This window comes from Crocuta crocuta, unplaced genomic scaffold (assembly GCF_008692635.1).
Source record: "Crocuta crocuta isolate KB4526 unplaced genomic scaffold, BGI_CrCroc_1.0 scaffold96, whole genome shotgun sequence".
Taxonomy (NCBI): Eukaryota; Metazoa; Chordata; class Mammalia; order Carnivora; family Hyaenidae; genus Crocuta; species Crocuta crocuta.
In genome coordinates this window covers 5,472,339-5,493,401 of record NW_027531522.1, presented here as the reverse complement: position 1 = coordinate 5,493,401, position 21,063 = coordinate 5,472,339, and the positions used below count along the sequence as shown (strand labels likewise).

Below are 21,063 nucleotides of genomic sequence, written 5' to 3'. Positions count from 1 at the left end.
TGCAAGTTCGGGGACATAAAACTGACAATGGCGACTGTTTGCGTCTTGTTTTCATCCATTCACAAATATGCTACGTGCTTTCCTGGTAATAATACCTCACTTAATGGTCTGGTCCCTGTTTCACAGATAAGGAAACTGAGGCTGGGAGAGGTTGGTGGCTTATAAAGGTTATACAGCGAGCAAGGCTGGAACTGGGATCAAGCTAGCAGGCCAGGGTCCACATTCTTCCCCATTCCGTATTGTCCAAATTTCTACCATGGGCCCACCACTTGCTTTATGTTGGGCCAGCTATCCCCTGTGCTATGATTTGCAATATTCGTCTTTCATTAAATTAGGTCACGATTATTTTCCAGTAAAGTTATTTTACAGGGGTGTTATGGTTCTCTGATAAATTGATAACTAGTAACCTTTCCTTTAGAAAGAGAGATATGTTAAAACCATATAAGCCTAAATCATGGCCTGATCATGGGCTGAGCACCTATCGTTTTTATATGACCCACACTTTGGGAAACATTGGGACTTCTGACTTGACTCCTTAGGGCCCGAATTACAATTTCTCTCTGCACCGTCTTCTGCCTTCTTTCATTGCACGTACCCATCACACGAAACCTTCCCCTCCTTGAACAGGATTTGGACTCTGAACAGACTGTTTGCTCTACCAGGAAGGCACTTCTCACGAAATCCATCCCCCAACTTTTATTAATCTTCAAAATCCAACTCAAATGTTACTCTTTCTCCGAGGGTTTTCCTCTCTCTCAAGGACATAACTTTCCTTCTCTGCATTTCCACAACACTTTGCAAAGGGCATACTTACTTCTCATTAAATGACACGCTGTGTGTAAAGCACTACAAAAGCATAGTAAACAGTTACTATTAATTATTATTACAGCACTTAATGCATAGTGGGTATTTATTTATTCCTCTGTTTCTCCTAGAGATCTTGAGAATTCTCACTCATCTTTGAATTTCCAAGAACAAGAACAGAGCAGGCATTCAATAACATGCTCTTTGATAAATAAATGCACACACGAGGTGTCATGCTAGCCCAACAGAAAGATGGGAGAAATCCTATTTCCACCTTCCAGGAACGGCCCTCCAGCAATGGAATCATGGGACTTCACCTGTATAAGTGCTGCGCCCCCCACCCCCCATTGTCTACTACCATCCAATAAACTAGAAATCAGTACTTAAAGAAACATGATCACACATTGCTGATGTTCATCTGGTTTTCTTTGGCTCTCTTTAGCTCTGGGGGATCGGGAATGGCTGTGGCCTGCTTCATCTCTTCTTTGTACTTCACCTGAATAATGTATTGAAAGAACAATGCACAGTTTATTCAACACAAGGCTTCTACATTTGTAACTATTACATAGTTGAATTTTTTTACCACCAACATTAATTTTCCTTCGGTGGGACAAAAAAATCTTTATTTTAGCTGATAATGGTTTTAGGATTCCTTTATCCTGAAGTGCAAATAAACTCATATTTATTCACTTAGCCACCACTACAGGAATTATTTAATTAAAATAAGCAAACGTTGCTTATGAGAATACAGTTCATCATTAGGCAGATACACATACACACACACACACACACACACACACACACACACACCCCTTGGGAATTATCTCAGGTAATATAATAACTCATCATTTTTCTATCTGAAAAACAGTTTCTATTCATTAACATGTGAATTACAATTTATCATGCATTTAAAGGCCAAAGTCAAACTGAGTTAGCTACAGAATCTTCAGGAAGACTTTTTATCTGTGAGAGAGCACACAAATAATCCAGAATAAGGGAAAAAATGAAGTGGCCACAATAAAAGAAGAAAAAGAGGAAGGTGGAGGGAAATGTACTAAAAGCCAAGGCCAGGACCTCTGACCTCTGTTTACTATAGAAGGGCTGGTGGTAGAAGGTCAGGAAGTATCTTCCAGCCACATAATCGTGTTATCCAAAGCCAGCCTGTATCCTAGCACCCACTCTATTTGGAAGCTCTTCCTTCAAATCTATTTAGAGGAAGATCAACCAGACAAAGATGGTAATTCCAGCACATGGTGATGCACAGCACAAGAAACAGCTCTTTAAACTCATGAAATGATTAGTAGCGCTGTCCTGTCGGGTGGTATTTTAATACGTCTAAAATTCATGGAAGATTAGATTCGAGAAAAAGGACACACATTAATATTTATTTGTATGCAGACGCAGGCTAGACTTAAGAGGCACACGCTGAAATTTAGCAAAGACTTAAATCTACACAAAACGGGTTTTGGAAATCACTTGGTAATGTGTAAATGATGAAGGCTGAAATCCACGCTGACAGTCGCAAAGAAATGGTAACCTAAATATCTTTGCTATCATCGACATCCTAGGAGCCATAGATGTAACACGAGTTACAATGACAATGTTAGTTCAGATTCGAAATGGTTAAATTGAGAATACACCGAGAAAGACTACCTCTAAATACGATTCAAAAACAGTCCTCAACAGAGAAAGCTAATAGCTAAAAGGCTTGTACGGTGGAGGTGGAAAATGTCGAGATCTTTAAATGTTAGAGAATCATATCTTGGTTTGACAGATCTAGCTAATCTTGAAAGGGCAACTTTCCATTTGAATACTAAGCAGGAGTTTATGGCCCAACCTTACAGACACACAGAACTATGCATTTATTGCTTGCTGCAAGAGCCAGTGGAATGCGGAAAAAGAAATGATAAACCGTACTACTCCGTGTGATTTTCCTCGGGTGAGAAGCTAAACATGATTAAAGATGAACATTTTTGTTTTTCATAGGACTCTAAACTAATCAGAAAGGCAGTCATTTTACTGTAGGCAACAGAATCGCGTACCACAAAACATTTATAACACTGTATCTGCGTACACTGATGCGGGCATTTCAAATATTATCATTTGAAAGTGAAGGAAAAAAACATTTCTCTTTCTCTGCCAAACTAACTTCTCCAACTGGACCCCTGTGTTGCCGGACATGGGCTTTCACTGTGGTGGATCAGATCACCCTCCTTGTAAGGTCTTCTCCGTATGCCTCCTTCAGGGGAGAGCTTCATTCATTCAGGCTACGGAAATTTCACTGCACTAGTATTCTGCAGATTTTTTTTTTTGGAAGTATGAGTTACTACAGCATTACCTTACCTTTTCTATTTTTTCTCTACAAAAACCAGTGCACACTCACATTCTAGAACGCCACATACTACCCTGACTGATAAGCAAGTCTAACCAGACCAGTTCTACCTGAATTACTTAAAGAAAGGCTCTGCGCCTAAGGTGAAGGTAAAGAGAAAGGTCAAGAAAGGGATTTCAGGGGTGCCTGGGTGGCTCAGTGGGTTGACCATGTGACTATTTATTTATTTATTGAGAGAGAGAGAGAGAGAGAGAGAGAGAGAGAGAATCTCAAGCAGTATCCACGCCCAGCATGAAGCCCAATGCAGGGCTTGATCCCAAGACCCTGGGATCATGACTTGAGCCGAAATCAAGAGTCAAACATCCAAAGGACTGAGCCACACAGGCATCCTGAGCATTTGACTCTGAGACGCTCTCAAAGTGCACACACTCTCTCTCTCTTTCTCTGAAAAAAAGTGAAGACAAGATAAGACAAGACAAGACAAGACAAGAGAAGACAAGACAAGGAGAATTTAGGAAAGAACCTTATGACTTCCTCAACAAGAAACTAATACGAAATATCCATGGAAGAACTGCTGTTGGAAAGATGCAATTCTTCACTGTAAATGTCAAGCACTGAATGGAGAAGTTTTTTAACCACCGCATTGCTCCTTACCTCCTCTACCCTTTCCCCCAGGCTCATAGGGAATTGGAGGGCAGGTTATTTTACGAATAATAGTGAAGGTGCATGTTTTTGCTTTGCTGGAAGTTGGAAAAAGTAAAAGGCAAACGGGGCCTTTGAAACCTTCTCTTAAGCCACCAAATAAATGTATTAAGGGTCTTTAATCATCCTACAGGGCAAAATTTCTTTCCTCCAAGTTGCAGAGAGGCCCTGAAACTTCTCTTTTCTCTGAAAAATTTAATACAGTTAAAATTCTGTTCAAAAGATGAAATCTAATCCCCGATTTCATTACTGGACTATTAAAGTGATCTATCTCTTGTGCACTATGATGTATCAAGATGAAACACTGCTTTAGGTTCAAGGGGAACAAGGCTACAGTTTTCCTTCTGAAAGTGAGACCTTTGATATTTGATGAAACAGCATTTTAACAAAGTGACGAATAAAAGGAAAAGCAGCCAGTTTAGCAAAGAACTAAAAACATTTATCTAGCTTATGTTTGCTTTTGGAAAGGATAATTAATGCTACAGAGAACTTACTGAACTAATATTCTGCTGATTTTTCTTCGCTCGTTCAGTCTCTGGAGTATCTTTTACTGCTGTGCCAGCTCCTACTTCTTTCTTATAAAACACCTTAATTATAAGAGAAGGAAGGAATAACTATCAGCCTATTAGAATTCAAGTCCTAGATTAGATTCTTATAAAAGAAAGACAATGTCTCGAGTTCTCAAGCAATGTGAATACAGCCTCTATTTACAAGCACCAAGGTTATATCAATCAAATAATCCATTATGACAATAAACGTCCAATTTTGGTTTCATATTGCATAGTATTCCACGAGTAACCCTCTAATCTTTGTTCTAAGGCATGCACGGTACCCTAGGTGGTGCAGACTATTTGGTCTAAGGATATAACTTGGCAAACTAGAGTTCCCTTCTTCAAATACGAATATATGTCACGTGTGTGTGAGAAAACTCAAAGCGCATATTATAAAAGCTTACTAAGCAGTATCATTTAATTCAAAACCAGTATGAAATTTAAGTGCTATTCTCCAAACACAAAGATGCCCTCATTCTCTTCAAAGAAAATGTCGGCTAGATCACCAACATCAAAGTTTATTCAGTCTACTTCCCTTATCTTCCACTTATTCAATAACCTTCCCACATGTCTCTCCACTCCTACCAACATCCATTCCTTTCAGAGACAAAGCAAACTGGGGCGCCTGCATGGCTTAGTCGGTTAAGCATTCAGCTTCAGCTCAGGTCATGATCTTGTGGTTTGTGAGTTATGGCCCCATGTCAGGCTCTGTGCTGACAGCTCAGAGCCTGGAACCTGCTGCAGATTCTGTGTCTCCCTCTCTTTCTCTGCCTCTCCCCCTATCTATACATAGATAGATAGATAGATAGATAGACAGACAGACAGATAGATATTTTTATATGTATAAAATATATAATTTTTTTAAAGGCAAAGCAAAACATAAAAGCAAAATGCTTTACGGAATAATGGAATAATCATTAAGAGAGGCATATGAGGACAGAACCACTCTCTCTGTTGAGACTAGGTAATCCAGGGGGCCCTGGTGGTGAGAGGAGAGTATGGCCCCAGAGATGTTTTCCTCCACAAGATAAAAATCTAGAATACCATGAAATCACAGGAGATAAGGGTGGAAACGGCTTTTTTCCCTGATCTTCCCTTCCAGCCAGACTTTTCCATTTTCTTAGCACACCTGTTTTGAAAGCCCCAGAGGCATCTGACTAGCACACCTTGAGGTTTGGAGCTTACCAATTTATTTCAAAGTAGAAAAGATTCCCAAAGTCCTCAGACTTAATAGAATGTATAGTCTGATGAGACATTTGCTTAACTCCTAAAGGACTAATGAGCTGGTTCTACATAACAATATTGGCTGTTTTGTCAAGTTTTATAATTTTGGAATCCAAATTTATATACCCATTAAACATAGACCTGGTCCTTTCATTCCTATCCCTCAAAATAAAACATACGAAAGTTTAAGAATTGGTTACAAACTAGTAAATCCCTAAATACATTATCATTGCAAATCAGTGACCGGCATAAATCACTTTGTGTATTATTATTCTTCTCTGAAGTAAAATCTGCGTAGGAATTAAGACCTCTTTCCTAAGTAAAATTTTAAATTTCAGTTAGAAAGAACTCTTGCTTGTACCAAAGAAGAAAATTTGAATTTGTAATTCCAAAACAATCATGATAAATTATACCTTGTAAGAACATTTGGTACTATTAAAGAACAAGAGGCCCAAAATGGAGTCACTTATGTTAAACCCCATCAAGACTTAATACCTAACCTAATTGTAGTTTCAGCCTCTCCCCAGAGTAGACTTTTAAACCAATCAGTCTGGAATTTCCTGATCAGCACTAGAGAGGTAATCTGCATGATAGACCCCCACCTTTTTCCCTAAAGGAAGGTGACCTTGTCTGAAGCAATCCTCTCTTTTCTCTTGCTAATAACTTCCTTGTCCTGAAGCGTCTGCCCATTAAAGCCTTACATTTTGTACCTCTCTACTGATCATCCTCTATTTATTTCTTAGATGGGATGCTGCCTGATTCATGAATCATTGAAGAAAACCAATTAGATCTTTGAATTTACTTGATTGAATTTTGGTTCTTTAAAAGTACTCTTATTGTGTTAGAGAAGCAAAGATAATATGTTTGACAGAAAATTCAAACAATGCCACCAACAATCAGACAATAAGGAACAGAGGCTCTCCTAAGGGAAATGAAATTTCAAGGTAGCAACTGTCAAAGAAGGAATTACTACTTACCTCACTAATGTTCTGTTGAGTTATCTTGACTCTCTGCATTTCGGGATTATCTGCCACTGAAGAATAGTTAGAAAGCATCTTCTCTGCTTCGTCTTTATACTTTTTCTAAAAATAGAAATAGTTAATATGAATCCAAAACTGTGTGTGTGTGTGTGTGTGTGTGTGTGTGTATGCACGCGTGCATGTATGAGAGATAGAAAGAAAACGATGCCTTTTCCATATCTGATAATTCAAAGCAACTGTTGATGTGACAGCAAATATCAAGGGAGTAAGCAGACAGAGCAAGCAAAAAGTCTAAAGAATCAGCCTCATCTCTTCTCAGGCAATAGTCCCCCCCACCCCCCAATCCCTTCAAAGGCCACTGGAGGACTTGGCCTCTATGTCACTCCTAAGTTGAGAACCTTGTGATATTGTGATTTATAATGATATATATAGTCTTTGTCCCTATTTCTGGCACAGAACTCCTAAAACTCTCAGAATTTCTTGTGATGAGAGTGACACAGATATATTTGGTTATGCCAATGATATTTGGACACACTTAAGCATGGGACTGGTTGCCAAGGAAACCAAACTTGTGATTAGAGGGTTGGGACTTTCAGTCCCAACCCCCAACCTCTGGGGGAGAGACGCTGGAGGCTGAATCATCAACAATTGCCTATAAGTTCATCAGTCATGTCTATGTAATGGAGCCTCCATAAAAACCAGAAGGAGAGGGTTTGGAGAGATTCCTGGTTGATGAACGGATGGAGATTTAGGGAAAATAGCAAATGAACTGGGAGTTGGCTTGGAAGTTCCCCATGCCCTGCCCTATGCATCTCTTCCATCTGGCTGTTCTGAGTCATATCTTTTTTATAACGACTACTGATCTAGCGAGTAAAATGTTTCTAAGTTCTGTGAGCTCCTCTAGCAAATGAATCAGACCCAAGGAGGGGATCCTAAGAACCTCTGATCTGTAGTCCGTTGGCCAAAAGCACAGGTGACAGATAGCTAGCAACTGGTATCTGAAGAGGGGACGGAGACAGTCCCGTAGGACTGAACCTTCAACCTGTGTAACTTGGTGCTGTCTTCCAGTAGATGGTGCCAGAAATGAGGTGAGTTCTCCAATACCTGGCTGGTATCTGGGAGCTGCCTGTTGGTATGGGGAAGCCTCCACACACATGCGTTGGAATTGGTGACCAGAACACAGAAGAAACTACTCTTTCACAAGTAGCCCCTGTCCCTTTTCAAAGGAGCCCTAGAGCGCCCGCAAATAACCTGGCTCTCCACCCACTGTTTTTCACACTTCCGGATTTAGGCTTTGCTTCCTGCTTCAGAGAAAGATACATTTGTATAAGGGAAAGGTACCAGTATTTCTGTAGTTGAGATAAAAATCTCCATGTTTCTGTCTAGTAAACCTATTACTGTGAGTTACAATACCTTCTAGGAGTACCAGCATTTTTACATCCTAAGTTGGTTCGAGACACGCATTAACACATCGAATCAACCCCACAAGCAGACACTGCCACTATCTCCTCTTACAGATGCGGAAACTGAGACCCTAGCTAAGAAGTGTCAGAGCAAGGATTTAAACCCAGGCACTTTGGGTCCAGAGTCAGCAAAGTTAACTATGATGGCATATTGCTGCTTGTTAAGAAAGGTCATTATTTATTGAGACTCAGCACGGCATCGTTACATCCTTGTAAGTATTTCACTGTATCCTAAATAATTAAAACTCCTTGAAGTTAGATGTATCATTTTATCTCACACACACACACACACACACACACACACACACACACGCAACACTGTCAAGTTAAAGCAGGAATTCCGACAGCTCAGGTGTCACTTCCTATAGAAAGCCTTTATGCCTGATGCCTTACTTCCTGGAGGCATACATCATGTATGCATCATTGCAATGCTATATTTGCATGATTATTGATGATTAGATTCGTCTGTAGCTACCCAAGGGCAAAACCAGGTCTAGTTTTGCATGTAAATGGATGCTCAGAAAGTATTTGCTGAATGAATGAATGAGATTTGGCATTCTTGAGACAGTGAATTTTCTCCACTGATTCAAATGGCCATTTACCTATTTTATGTATTTATTGATAAGTTTAGTCAGCTGATACAGTTAAAGCCAATGTCTACAAGTTCATGTGCCAGCCTGAGACACTGAGGACAGATGAACATGCACTTGAGGACCATCCAATGGCTGTATCATCTGAGGAGGCTGAAAAGCACACAACTCCTCTGACATCTGTCATCTGGGTACCCCCTTTTGAACCAGCAGGTGTTTGGACTTGCTGCTTATGCTTTAACTGGAATTTTAGCAAATTTGGTCAGATTTTGTTGAAAATTATCTTCATCATAAATCCCATTAATCAAATGTAATTCCGTGGCCAGTTTTCTATAACCATTTTAATTTTTCACTCCCCTTTATTATTTTTTTTTCTACTGGGATTCATTCTTTTCCTTGTGCATTTTATAGCAAAGACAATATTCACTAAGGAATTTTTTTTTGCCCAGATTAGGTTTTATCAAGAACTTTTTCTTCCATTATGTATATTCTTTTGTGGTCAAATTCATACCAGCTTTTCTAGAAGTTTTTTTTCTAAAAGTCTGTCTAAAGGACATGTGACAGGTACACTTGGTAAATTAAATTTTACCAAGAAAAGTGTTCTTCTCTTAATTTTTAGTTAATATTCGACTTTACCTTCCACCTTGTACAGTTTTATTCACTTAGTTGGAGCTGATTGTTTTAAGGATAATATGCATTATGAAATGGTTAAAAGACAAACTCATTTGTAATCTTTCTTCTGTAGTGTGAGCACTGGATTCAAGTGAACAGTAGAGTCAAAAAATAAAAAAGATCAAAATGTCGTTGGACTCAAACAGGGGAGCTCGGACACTCAAACACATCCATTGAATTGAATTTATAGCAACTGTTCCTTTCGTTAGTGAGATTAATCAAGTTTGGCCAATAGCTCCTTTATAATAGAGTGCACTGACTTTGAATACAATGCCCTCAAAAAGATACCAATCTTAGAGACACACAAAGCACATGGTGATTGAATATCAGAAGAACATATTCCTACCAACCTGGCTATAGATCTCTGATGCCCTCTTGGCTCGAAGCATGTCCGGGATGTCCATTGTCATTTGCATCCCTTTCCCTTTAATTTCATTTTCCAAGTCTTTTTTATATTCTTTCTAAAAGAACAGAAAATAATCTTCATGAAGAGCTTTGCTTAACCTTCCATAGTAATGCAGATACTCGCGTGTTTGAATATCTAAGCCACACATGTGAAAATGCCATTTATACTTTTTCTATACACAATTCATTGTGTCTGTTGTAACTTTGTGTCCCATCTGTTTCTTACCTGGCTGGCCATTTCGGATGCTCTCTTCGCTCTCTGGATATCAGGAGTGTCTGTGCCCACTTGCATGCCCTTCCCTTTTATCTCAGTCTCCAGATCTCTCTTATAGTCTTTCTGGAGGAAATAAAACAGGCAATAAGGGCTCCACAGGAATTTGAAAAACTGTTGAAAACTGTGATGTCATTTTGACATCAGGATCATGGCTTTTGACTCTTATTTCTCTTATTTCTGTAAAACGAGGAAGAGTTTTAACTTGTGGGAGGAACATGGCTTAGAGCGACTTAGTCACAAGTAATCAGAAGGCTTTTTTCTACTAACCTGAATTAGGAAAGAAAGCACAGTGAGCCAAGGAGAAAGTTTTTATATTTCAATATACTAAAATTGATCAGTTATTGGTTAATATATAATTCATTTGAGGAATAACAATAAGACGTGATTGTAAAACTGTCACTTTTTGCTCTGTAGTGAATAATTGTTGGTTGCCTCTCCAGAATCCAATCCCTCTTCTCCTAGGCCCCCATTAGCTCCCGGATTTGCCACAAGGCAACTCACTGCTCCCCCAATGCTAGACTGTTCAGCTGGGTGAGGCTGGCTCAAGTCTGAAGGTCCTGCTGGGCTTACATAAACCATTATACCCCAACCCTGGTCCTCTATGACTGCTCCAGGGATAAGGGTGATTCTTTTACCACACAAGAAATCAAGAAGTTTGCCTTCTTCTTCTAGACATGGCTGGAGAAAAAGAGAACCCCGGGAGCTGCTAAAAGCCTCTTTGCAAACAGAAGAAAGCCTGCCTGAGAACTGAAAATAGAAACTAAAACTGAATCACGTTATCTGAGCCCCGGATCAAGCCGTGCCTAAGCCTTCCTCTCCTGTTTGGTTCTAACAACAATAAATTATCTGCTCGTTCTGAGAAGCTTAAACTGAATTATTGTGTCACTCACAAAATAGTCATAATTACACAAACACAACATGGCTCAAAGACTGGTCACATTTTAAAACTCATTATAAAAAACTGAGCAAGCTGTACACAAGTTGTACACTTTTCTGTATGTATGTATGTATTCTTGAAGACATTTTATTAAAAGAAAACTACTGACTGTATCTAATTAAATTTCTTTTAAAACAGTTATTTCCTCTTATGTTGACATCCTGTGGATGTGCCATCATCTACACTTATATATTCCCCGCACAGAGTAAATGTTGGCTTGCTTATTTGTAACTTCCTAAATTTTAGAAGGTATAAACAAAGATGTCAATCTCAAAGAAATATCATATTTTTCTTTATCTTCTATTCATAACTTTGCCTATTTTCATTGACTCAGAGCCTCAACTTCACTTTTCCAGATACATTTTAAGTAACAATATTTAACTTCCAAGATCATAATATTCATTGTTACTATATCTATACCCCCCCCCCTTTTTTAGTAAGCCTCTTTAAGACCCTGAAACAAATCACTTCATTTGAAGGATAATGTGTGTAGAAAGTGAGGCACTGGGGTGCCTGGGGGGCTCATTCAGTTGAGCTTCTAACTCTTGGTTTCAGCTCAGGTCAGGATCTGCCAGTTTCATGAGTTCAAGCCCCACATTAGACTCTCCACTAAAAGTACAGAGCTTGGTTGGGATTCTCTCTCTCCCTCTCTTTCTGCCCCGCTCCCCTTGTGATCTCTCTCTCTCTCTCAAAATAAATAAATAAACATTTAAAATTTTTTAAAAAAGAAACTGAGGCATTGATCATAGACAGCCACCAAGCTCCCAGGGTAGAAGCAGGTCACTTAATTTTGCAATATGAATGTTCAAATCGAAAAGCATTCTAAAGCACGTAAATAGACTACGGAGGACACTAGTTACATCACTTATGTATTAATGCATACATTAATTAATAAATAATCAATTTTAATTAATAAAACACTCTAAAAAGTAGAAGGCTTAAAACAACATGATGGCACCTATATTCCAAAAAGCAAGCCCTCAGGGCACAAGAGCTTTCAGAGGGTCTGCCTGAGTCATGTTTGCTAATGTCCTCTTGGCTAAAGGAAGTCCCATGGTCAGTTTCATAGATATCGGAGGGTTTAACTACTGGGACTCATTCATGTAACAATACATGCCTCATTAATTTCTTTGAAAAATTAAACCTCAAACTACAGCAAAGTCCCAAAGTCTGGGTGAAATGAATGTGAAAGCCTGTCAATGGGGCAAAAAAACGGGACAATGGCCAGGATTACATGCAAAGGAGACCATTGGATTGCAAAGATAATAGCATCACCACAATTGTGATGTACGAGCAGCCATAGGACAGCTGACACCCCCCACACTCCGCCCTGCAACCCAGGCCTTTTTCTGCCTAGCTTCTCAATAACTAGCATCCAGCCCCTAAGGTGCACAGAGAAACTGAAAGTGGCATATGGTTGAATAAAACAAACCTATACCATTATAAGGGAAGACATGACATTCTAATGTTTCATAAAAGGTATATGTTTTAGAAGCCTGTCTTAGGTAAAAGTGTGAAATACAAAATTTATGTTCCTTCCACATTGTTTTCTCCAGGGAAAGGATGCTTTCTTTTGGCTTCAACTCTCAGGCCCATGAGGATAATTTGGAATCTTCTTCTCCAGCCTCGAATCCTTAACTCCCAACCCCCTTACTCCAACCCAGTACCTTGAACTGGATCTTGCCCTCTCCTCATAGTAAGACAAATTTCAGAGAACTGTAAGTAATGATTTGATAGCTTCTTGGCAATTAATTACGTGGAAGCCCAGGGAGGCCACCACTAAAAAATACGATTAAATCTAAGAAATGAGTGACAAAACAGAGCACAAGAAAGAACAAACTGTGCAAAGACCAAGGGAAGGACTTTCTGGAAGACAACACAGCCGTGCAGAGACCATACGATCCACGGAGGTCGACTGGAAGTCTGTGAGGCTGGAGCATAACCAGCAAGGGATGAGAAGAACAAGATGAGGAAAGTCCTAAGCAGTGACAGTAACCTAATTTAACTGAATTCTTCAAGAATGGTTCTGGCTGTTGGGGAGATAATGGGTTTGAAGAAAGGCATTAATGGAAGCAGAATTCTGGTTAGCAGCCATTGCGATGATCCAGGTAACAGACATGGTAGCTTAGATTAGGGTGGAGAGAAGTGGGTGGATTCAGAAACCATGCTGGGGGTGGACTCAATAAAGTCAGTGACAAGAGGTATCCAAGGGGCTTCTGAGATCTCACTGGCACCATGTGCTGAGAAGAGAGTGGAAAAGGAAAGCAGACCTGAGGGAAGATTAAGGGTTATGGTTTCGGTACGTAACACTGAGATCCTGTTAGTACATTTTACGTGTCATTTAGACGTGACAATGGCTGTGAGACGTGAAAAAGTAACTGGCTGCATCTTCACATCCATGCTAATTTTTCTGTAAGAATGAGGTAGAACTGTGTGAAGTAACATGGAGAAGGGTCCATAATATGAAGCGAGAAAAACAAGCACAGATCAAAATACATGGTATTTACAGATTTTTAAGTCCATGTGGGCCTAGTGTATGTTATAGATCTGAAAGTTTCTACAGCAAATTTGCAACAATGGCGATCTCTCGGGAGAAGAATGGCAGGAGAGGTCTCGTGAAAGGAGGTTTTCAAGCAGCTGTTCACCACGCATCTCCCAACCCTGCCACTTCTAAATGAAACCCTGTTGGTCAGCCCCACATGCTTCGTCTACACCAGTTATGAGCATCCCATTCCCCTGTCCAGTTCCTAACCTGGCAGTGGGGGTAGGTAGTACAGGCAGATCCCAACCCAGCAGCAACTTGCCTGGCTGTTAATCAGCGCTGCCTCCCTCCCTCCAGATTTCCTGAGGGGGCTCAATCCTGAGCCAGGTCTTCCTAACTGCAAGGGTCACATTCCAGCTCTCAGGGGAGCCTTCTGAACCCCCTCCACCCCGGTCAGCCTTGAGGTAGGTGAGCAGCATGCCTTAACCTGCACCCCAATTTTCTCTTTACAAATGTCTCTCACAAAATCATCTCTTTCCAAATACTCTCTGCTCCAGGGACATATTTATTTATCTGTTTGTTTGTTTGTTTATTGAGAGACAGAGAGAGAGCACATGTGCGAATGGGGGAAAGGGGCAGAGAGAACGAGAGAGAGAATCGCTTGGAGCCCAGCGCAGGACTCTATCTCACAACCCTGGGATCATGACCTATGCCAAAACCAAGAGTTGAACACTCAGTCAGCTGAGCCACCCAGGCACCCCTCCAGTGACACCCTTACATTGTTGGAGAATTCGAAAGGTATGGAACTGGCTCTGAGGTATTTCCTTCCATAAAATACACATGTGGTCTGACTCCTGCAGCTCTGGTGTCTGTTATCTATCATTTCCTAGCATCTAAGCCAAAACTTCTAAATTAAAATCCTGTTGTTACATGTATTACATGAAGAGGAAAATATTAAATGAATGAACATGGTCATTCAGGATATGAAATACTTTAATACAAAATGCTAACCCTGCAGGAATTTCAGGCATGGCGATGAGGTCAACAGGGGTTATTTCAAGAATGTGCAACCAAATAATGCAGAAATGGTTATCATTGTCATGTTGGAGTCTCAATATGTGATTTTTCAAGTTCAGTTCAGAAAGCCGGCAACACAGATATACCAAGCAGCAAATGACCTATCCTTAAAACAAAAATCATAGTATGAAAACATTTATTGTAGTGTAGATGAATGTGAAATCTGTTATATTACAAGGATAAGACAAGGGGTGTGTGTGTGTGTGTGTGTGTGTGTGTGTGTGTGTGTGTGTTCTATTAACATGCCTTCACCCAAGTTTTCTTTGATATATTTAAAGGAAATGAGCAAAGCAGAAACTGTAAATTTTTAAACAAGCATGATGACTTGGAATGGTTTCACAAGGCTTTGGGAAATTCTGTGTGCTAATCAGGTTGTGAATATGATTTGTTAAATTCCAAAATACAGGTTCTAAGGCATCTCCACCATTCGCTCCACCAACCTGACTAGCGATCTCTGAAGCTTTTTTGGCATGTTGTATTTCAAGAGTATCGGTGCCAACTTGCATTCCCTTCCCTTTAATTTTTGACTCCAGGTCTTTCTTGTACTCTTTCTGTAACAGACAAACAAACAAAGAAAAACACCCAACATTTTATAATATTCAGACACTCTGTGGATAAACATACTATCTGTAATCAATGATACCAAAAACTGGCTGAACAGATGATAAGAAAACAGCTTACTTTGTGCTATGAATGATCACCTAGAACTAAATTTTCTGAATTACTTAGAACTGTGTGACTATTCTCACTGAAAAAGAATATAGGAAATGCTGAAGATTTTTACTATACATGGTGAGAATTTTCACTGACAATTGTCTTAGGGGCCAGAGGATAAAGAAGGAGGTTTAAAAGAGCTGTTGCTGGAGAAAGAAGGTTGACTTTGAGGCCAGGGTGCTCAATTGCTTTGTGACACTAGGAATGTTTAACATTTCTGGTTTACTCATCTGCAAAATGTGGGTAACAATTCCTCCACACAGGATCCCTGTGGGGATCAATGAGATGGCATATAGCATGGTGCCCAGGGCAGAATAGGTGTTCAATAAGTGATAGCTTCTTTTGGTCTTCGACTCCTATTTTCAGATACTGTTCCTGCTACAATCATGCCATTCAACTCTGTGTGGACGGACTCTGCCATTGCGAGTCTAAAAGGATTTTTCCAAGTATTACTGACAAGTGATTACAGGATCTACATCTGAATGTGGACTGCACATGTCACCATAACAGAAAAATCTGTACAGAATTACTAATTTAAGAATCTGTGATGACAGTATTAGCCAGACATCAGAGTGGCGTTTCATGCTTTCTTTAACTTATTTAAGAACATGAATATGGCCAATGATGTGCCTACGTTTTCTTAAAACACATAACAATTTAGAATCTTTTATACTTAAAGTATGATTAAACTACCAAAGAAGTTAACTAAACAAATGAGGGACCACGAGAACCATACCAGATTATCTGCACATTATACTCCTCTGGCCCCAGACACAATAATTAGGACAGGTGGGTGTGGGCACAGGATAGAATGGGCCCAATGAGATTCTATCCTGAGATCTTCACTGTAACTATATGAAACAGATGCTCACTCCCCACTGGGATCAATGGCAAAGACGTGAGCTATCCTACTGTTAGAGGGGCCATCACTTGGAGACAGCCTCCAGAGGTTGAAGCCATAGAGAAGATAACAGAATGGAGAGATGAGGGAAGAGAGACATCATTTGGATTCCAACCTGAAGGAGACTTGACTTTGGACTTCACTATTTATAAGGCAAACCATTCCCTTTGTTGCTTAACCTGGTTTGAGTTGGGTTCTTATCATTTGCAGCCTCATTAATGGAGTCACCATCATCAACGCCACCACAGGTTACGAACATATGGGGACACAACTTTAAACGTCTCACTGTTCAACTCAGTTAGACTCTCCTTCGGGCACAGTGCCATTACCTGACACCAAAGTAACATAACATGAGGATGAAAGAAAGCATTGACAGTGCTTCAGGGGCATGTCATTCGTTCCTACAAATTCCATGTCAAGAGAGCAACGGTCGGGTCACCTGGGTGGCTCAGTCAGTTGAGCGCCCGACTTTGGCTCAGGTCATGATCTCACGGTTCGTGGGTTTGAGCCCCGTGTTGGGCTCTGTGCTGACAGCTCAGAGCCCGGAGCCTGCTTCAGATTCTGTGTCTCCCTATCTCTCTGACCCTCCCCTGCTCTCTCTCTCTCTCTCAAAAATAAATAAAAACATTAAGAAATTTAAAAAAGAGAGAGAGAGAGAGAGCAACGGCCCTTTTTATTCCCTAAAGAGACTGCTGTGGCTCATCCAGCAAGTGAGGTAAGGGCCTGAGGGCTCTGCAGGGCTGTGGGCAGGAGAGCTCGCGAACTGTATTACTGACGGAACACAGCGCTCCTTCCCAACCTTCTGCCTTTCACTTATTTGCAAGACCAAGTTAAATCTCATAAAAGTAATCTGGGTTCTTATTTTAGTCTGGTTGATGTCTATTTCTCTACAGTGGGGAAATGGTCATGTTTCTCATGCCACATGGAAAGGAGAGGGTGAACATATATATATATTTTTTTAATTCATCGACTGGGAAATGACTACTAGGACATAGCTACTCATATTTGTCTTATACACAGAAGTTGTGGCCTGTATATAATCTTTGAGAAAGACTTACAGACAAGGAAATCGACTGAAAAATCCATATGTTCTCAGTTGGTGAATGAATATACTCACCTCACTCGCCATTTCAGATGCACGTTTTGCTCTCTGAATATCGAGAACGTCTGAGTTAAGTTCCATTCCTTTCCCTCTTATTTCATTTTCCAAATCTTTTTTATATTCCTTCTATGAGACAAGAACATTACAGTTCAGCACTTCCTGGGACACTCTTTAACTGATAAACCATTTCTCATGTTTTCTAGAGATCACAGAAGGGAGAAAATATTTCTAGAGAGGAACGAATCAGACTCCTGAGTATTCACACTCCTTCTTCCCTACAGAGACTTCATTTTCTCTTTTAGTCATGTTTAGAGTGGCTTCCAGTCTTATCAGTATTTTCCCTTTCATCCCTTCTCTCAATATATTTTGGTACCATATTGGTGCCATATTTTAAAAAGATGTCTTCCTTTTAAGTGGTGAAGAAGATCTTAGGAATGGATGCTTCTTATTAATTATTTGAAGTATTTCTTTGAAAGTTGTCTATAAAATATGAATCACCAACAGATCACAGTTGAGAAAGAATTGAAAATTACAAAATCAAAAGGATTAATGTAGCCAAAGTTTTGAAAAAAAAAAAAAACCCACTTTACTCAGATCCATAAAACCAAATAATTTCCTACAGATTGATAATACATAGTTTAAATGTCATCTATTTTAATATTATGGTTTAAGTAGATCCAAATGTCTTTACTAATATTTAAATACAACTTGGGGTTTTTTTCTACTAATGAATTTCTTTTCTTTCCCTACTCAATGCATTATGAAAACAATATATATTTTTATCTAATTCAACTAAGTCGCACTTATGACTAACTTGGGAGATAAAAGATGGGACTTCCTTTAATAATAAGAAGTCATGTTCCAGTTAATTCTAAGGTTTATTTGATGTTATTTTCTCTTTGTCCACTATAATTAAATTAGCTAGTCCTCTGCTTAACTAAGAGCCTACACAACATTGTAATGACCTGAATGTAATTTTAGAAAGAGCTGGAGTCCAATGATCTGGATGAAAGTCAGAATTCTTCTCTTATTTGGTCCCTTGACCTTCAAAAGACTTTAAGTAACAGAGCCTTGATTCCACACACACAGGTGAAATGAAAATAAAAATACTTTTTCTACCATGTCAAAGGCCAATTGGGAGAATGAAATGAAATGAAGTATAAAACAATCTTTTGAACATTCTGAATGGCAGTGTAAATGTAAAAACCATAATAAAGTAAAAATTGCAAAGACGATTTAAAGCTAAGTGCTTATACTTAGAAAGAAAAGTTATAATTTCATTAAGCTACTGAGAGTCCCTTTAAAAATAACTAAATTAGAAGATGTTTAATCATCATCTTCTGGGCTTTTTCCTATCCTGATGCATAAGCTCTGCATCAATAAATCTAAAATAAGATTCATTCAAAAAGAGAAGTTAAAGAGAAAGTCAGTGGCATGTACATTAAAGTCATTTATGGACCTTAAAATAGTCCTTGCATTGTCATTTGTATATAAATGCCAAAAAGACTTCCCTTTAAAAATTTCGTATAAATAGTGCATATTTTTTAAACAGAAGACAGTAAGAATAGGAAGTTGCCATTCGATGAGCCTTCAACTTCAAAAAATTGTATAGAACTAGCAGTGAGAAAAGATGGGATAGAAAAAGCACTCTTGCATGAATTATACACCTATTTCAGGCCCACATACATTACAGTGGTGAAGCACATTACATTTCTAAGAGCAGTTTAATGGTAAAGGCCAGTTGGCATTCGGTTATTAAGGAAGTTCGTGTAGGTGATTGTACTCGAATTTATTTCACTGGTTTAAGATATTTTTTTGCGGAATAGTTTCTTCAGTTCAAAATTCGGGGTGAAATGGAGTTTTCTAATACTTCTCCTTAATGTAAAGAGAATCTATTTTTTAAAAATTTTTGCAAGAGGAGGAAAGAGAGCACAAGTGGGGGAGGGGCAGAGAGAGAAAGAGACACAGGAAGCAGGCTCCATCCAGGCTCTGAGCTGTCAGCGCAGAGCCAGACAGCGGCTCCAACCCACAGACCATGAGATCATGACCTAAGTGAGCCAAAGTCAGATGCTCAACCAACTGAGCCACCCAGGCCCCCTAAAGACAATCTATTTAAACAGGGAGTTGGAAGCGCTCCATGTTACTTTTCAGGCATTAATAAACAAAAACAGAAATAAACTTTTAAAGGGATGGACTAGGAACAGGGTATTTTTAATTGTTAGGTTTGAAGACCTTAATGTTCAACAAACATAATCCATTAATTGTGAGCCAAAATGCACCAAGTTAGGGGAGGGGCAGAATCCTGCTGAGCGTACAATGAAAAATCAACACGAGTTCCTATGGCCTATATGCTCAATATTTGTCCCCCTTTGAACACAATCTGCTCATAAATAAAGTGCCATTTATTCAAACCTTCACATTGGAGCATCTCATTTCTGATATCAGATATCATGAGAATGCTACAAGGGTATTTCAGAAAAAGCTGGTTCTCATATACATTCTTAAATAACTAAATTTTAAAGAATTAAGCTTGTCTTGCCCATATTAAAAAAAATTTTTTTTTGAAACCTGCTGTAAAACCAACTATTTGTAGATCTTCTGAGATAGAACCAAACACAAAATCAGAATATTTTTCAAGTTTTTCCAGGAAATCTGGATGAGTTCTTCCCCCAGCTTTAAGTGGAAATATTAACACATACTTTCCTGTTAGTAATGAAAATGGAAAACTCTATCAATAAAGGTTAAAGTAAGAGTAGAGGGATGGATTAACATCTTAAACAGTAGAGAACTGTAAATATTTCCTGCGTTATTTCTTTAGTTTTCTTTCACAATATGTAATAGTAACTTGCAAGATCATACCTCTTTCAGAAGGTTGGTGATGTACTTTACGTGTAAAAATTCTGGAGTCTTGTCTAAGTCTAGTGATGACCTTCCTTTAACCTCTTTCTCAAAATCCTCTCTGTAAACTTTCTGTTAAATAAAAACACATAATTTTAAATTTAGCAAATACTAGTGACTTGACAAGGTATTAGAACAAGAGCTCCCGGAACAAAATTGATGTTTTCCTTCTATAATTCTACCACCTCAGAGTCTTCATAGGCACAAGAGAATGATTCCAAGTTTACGGTAAGTTTTAGAATTCTACCAAACAAAAACAGAGCCATCAAGTACCAACTGCCTCTGGGAAAACACTCTGAGTGAGGCTGTGTCACATCTTAGCAGTCTGTCACCATTTGACATCAGCTAGTTTGGAGAGGAAAACCAGTAAAGTTGGCTACTTGAGAATCACGTGACTGGTTCGTTCTAAAGGAAGTGGATCATCCACGGGAAGAAAACCTGGCTTCAAGGAGGCCATTCAAAGCACAGTAGCATTAATGTTGAGGTTCTTCTCACCTCTTTCAGCCTTATCCTTTTGTGAATTCAGCAAAGGCCATCTCTAAAATGTAATGGAGGCTGGCGCACATTTCCCCTTAATGATTTTGGCACTGAGAATATTTCTCTACCAATCTGCGGAGTTCAATATGAATTAAATCACACTATGAGGAGTCTTCTCTTCAACCTGATAAATTGTTCTCAGGTTCACAACAAGGAGTGAAAAGGGGAATGACCACAGTGCTGTGGAGGGCAGGCATCCATACCCCCACTGGCCCCTTTGACATTCTCTGCCATCATCTGGCTAAGATTCCCTCAATTCCAACATTTAAACAATGTATTTGAAAACCAATGGCAACTCATGCTTTAGGAGTATAAAAATAATCTCTCTCAATAACAAAAACGTCCGTCCATGTAAAATACTTAGCAGACAAACAAAAGCCCATATTTTACCAGCGAAGTATTTTATTTAAATTGCATC

The 21,063-nt window shown here is 39.2% G+C and overlaps 1 protein-coding gene across 1 annotated transcript in view; it reads right to left on the bottom strand.

Moving 5' to 3' along the window:
* NEBL (nebulette) overlaps nt 1-21,063 on the bottom strand; it is a 112,792-nt gene that overhangs the window by 42,272 nt on the left and 49,457 nt on the right. Inside the window, exons 12-19 of the mRNA XM_077772479.1 lie at nt 20,070-20,180; nt 17,226-17,336; nt 14,934-15,044; nt 9,950-10,060; nt 9,669-9,779; nt 6,591-6,695; nt 4,333-4,425; nt 1,208-1,300 (exon numbers count right to left, since the gene is read on the bottom strand). Of these exons, the coding sequence (XP_077628605.1) occupies nt 1,208-1,300; nt 4,333-4,425; nt 6,591-6,695; nt 9,669-9,779; nt 9,950-10,060; nt 14,934-15,044; nt 17,226-17,336; nt 20,070-20,180 (846 nt within the window). The remainder of the gene's footprint in view (nt 1-1,207; nt 1,301-4,332; nt 4,426-6,590; nt 6,696-9,668; nt 9,780-9,949; nt 10,061-14,933; nt 15,045-17,225; nt 17,337-20,069; nt 20,181-21,063) is intronic.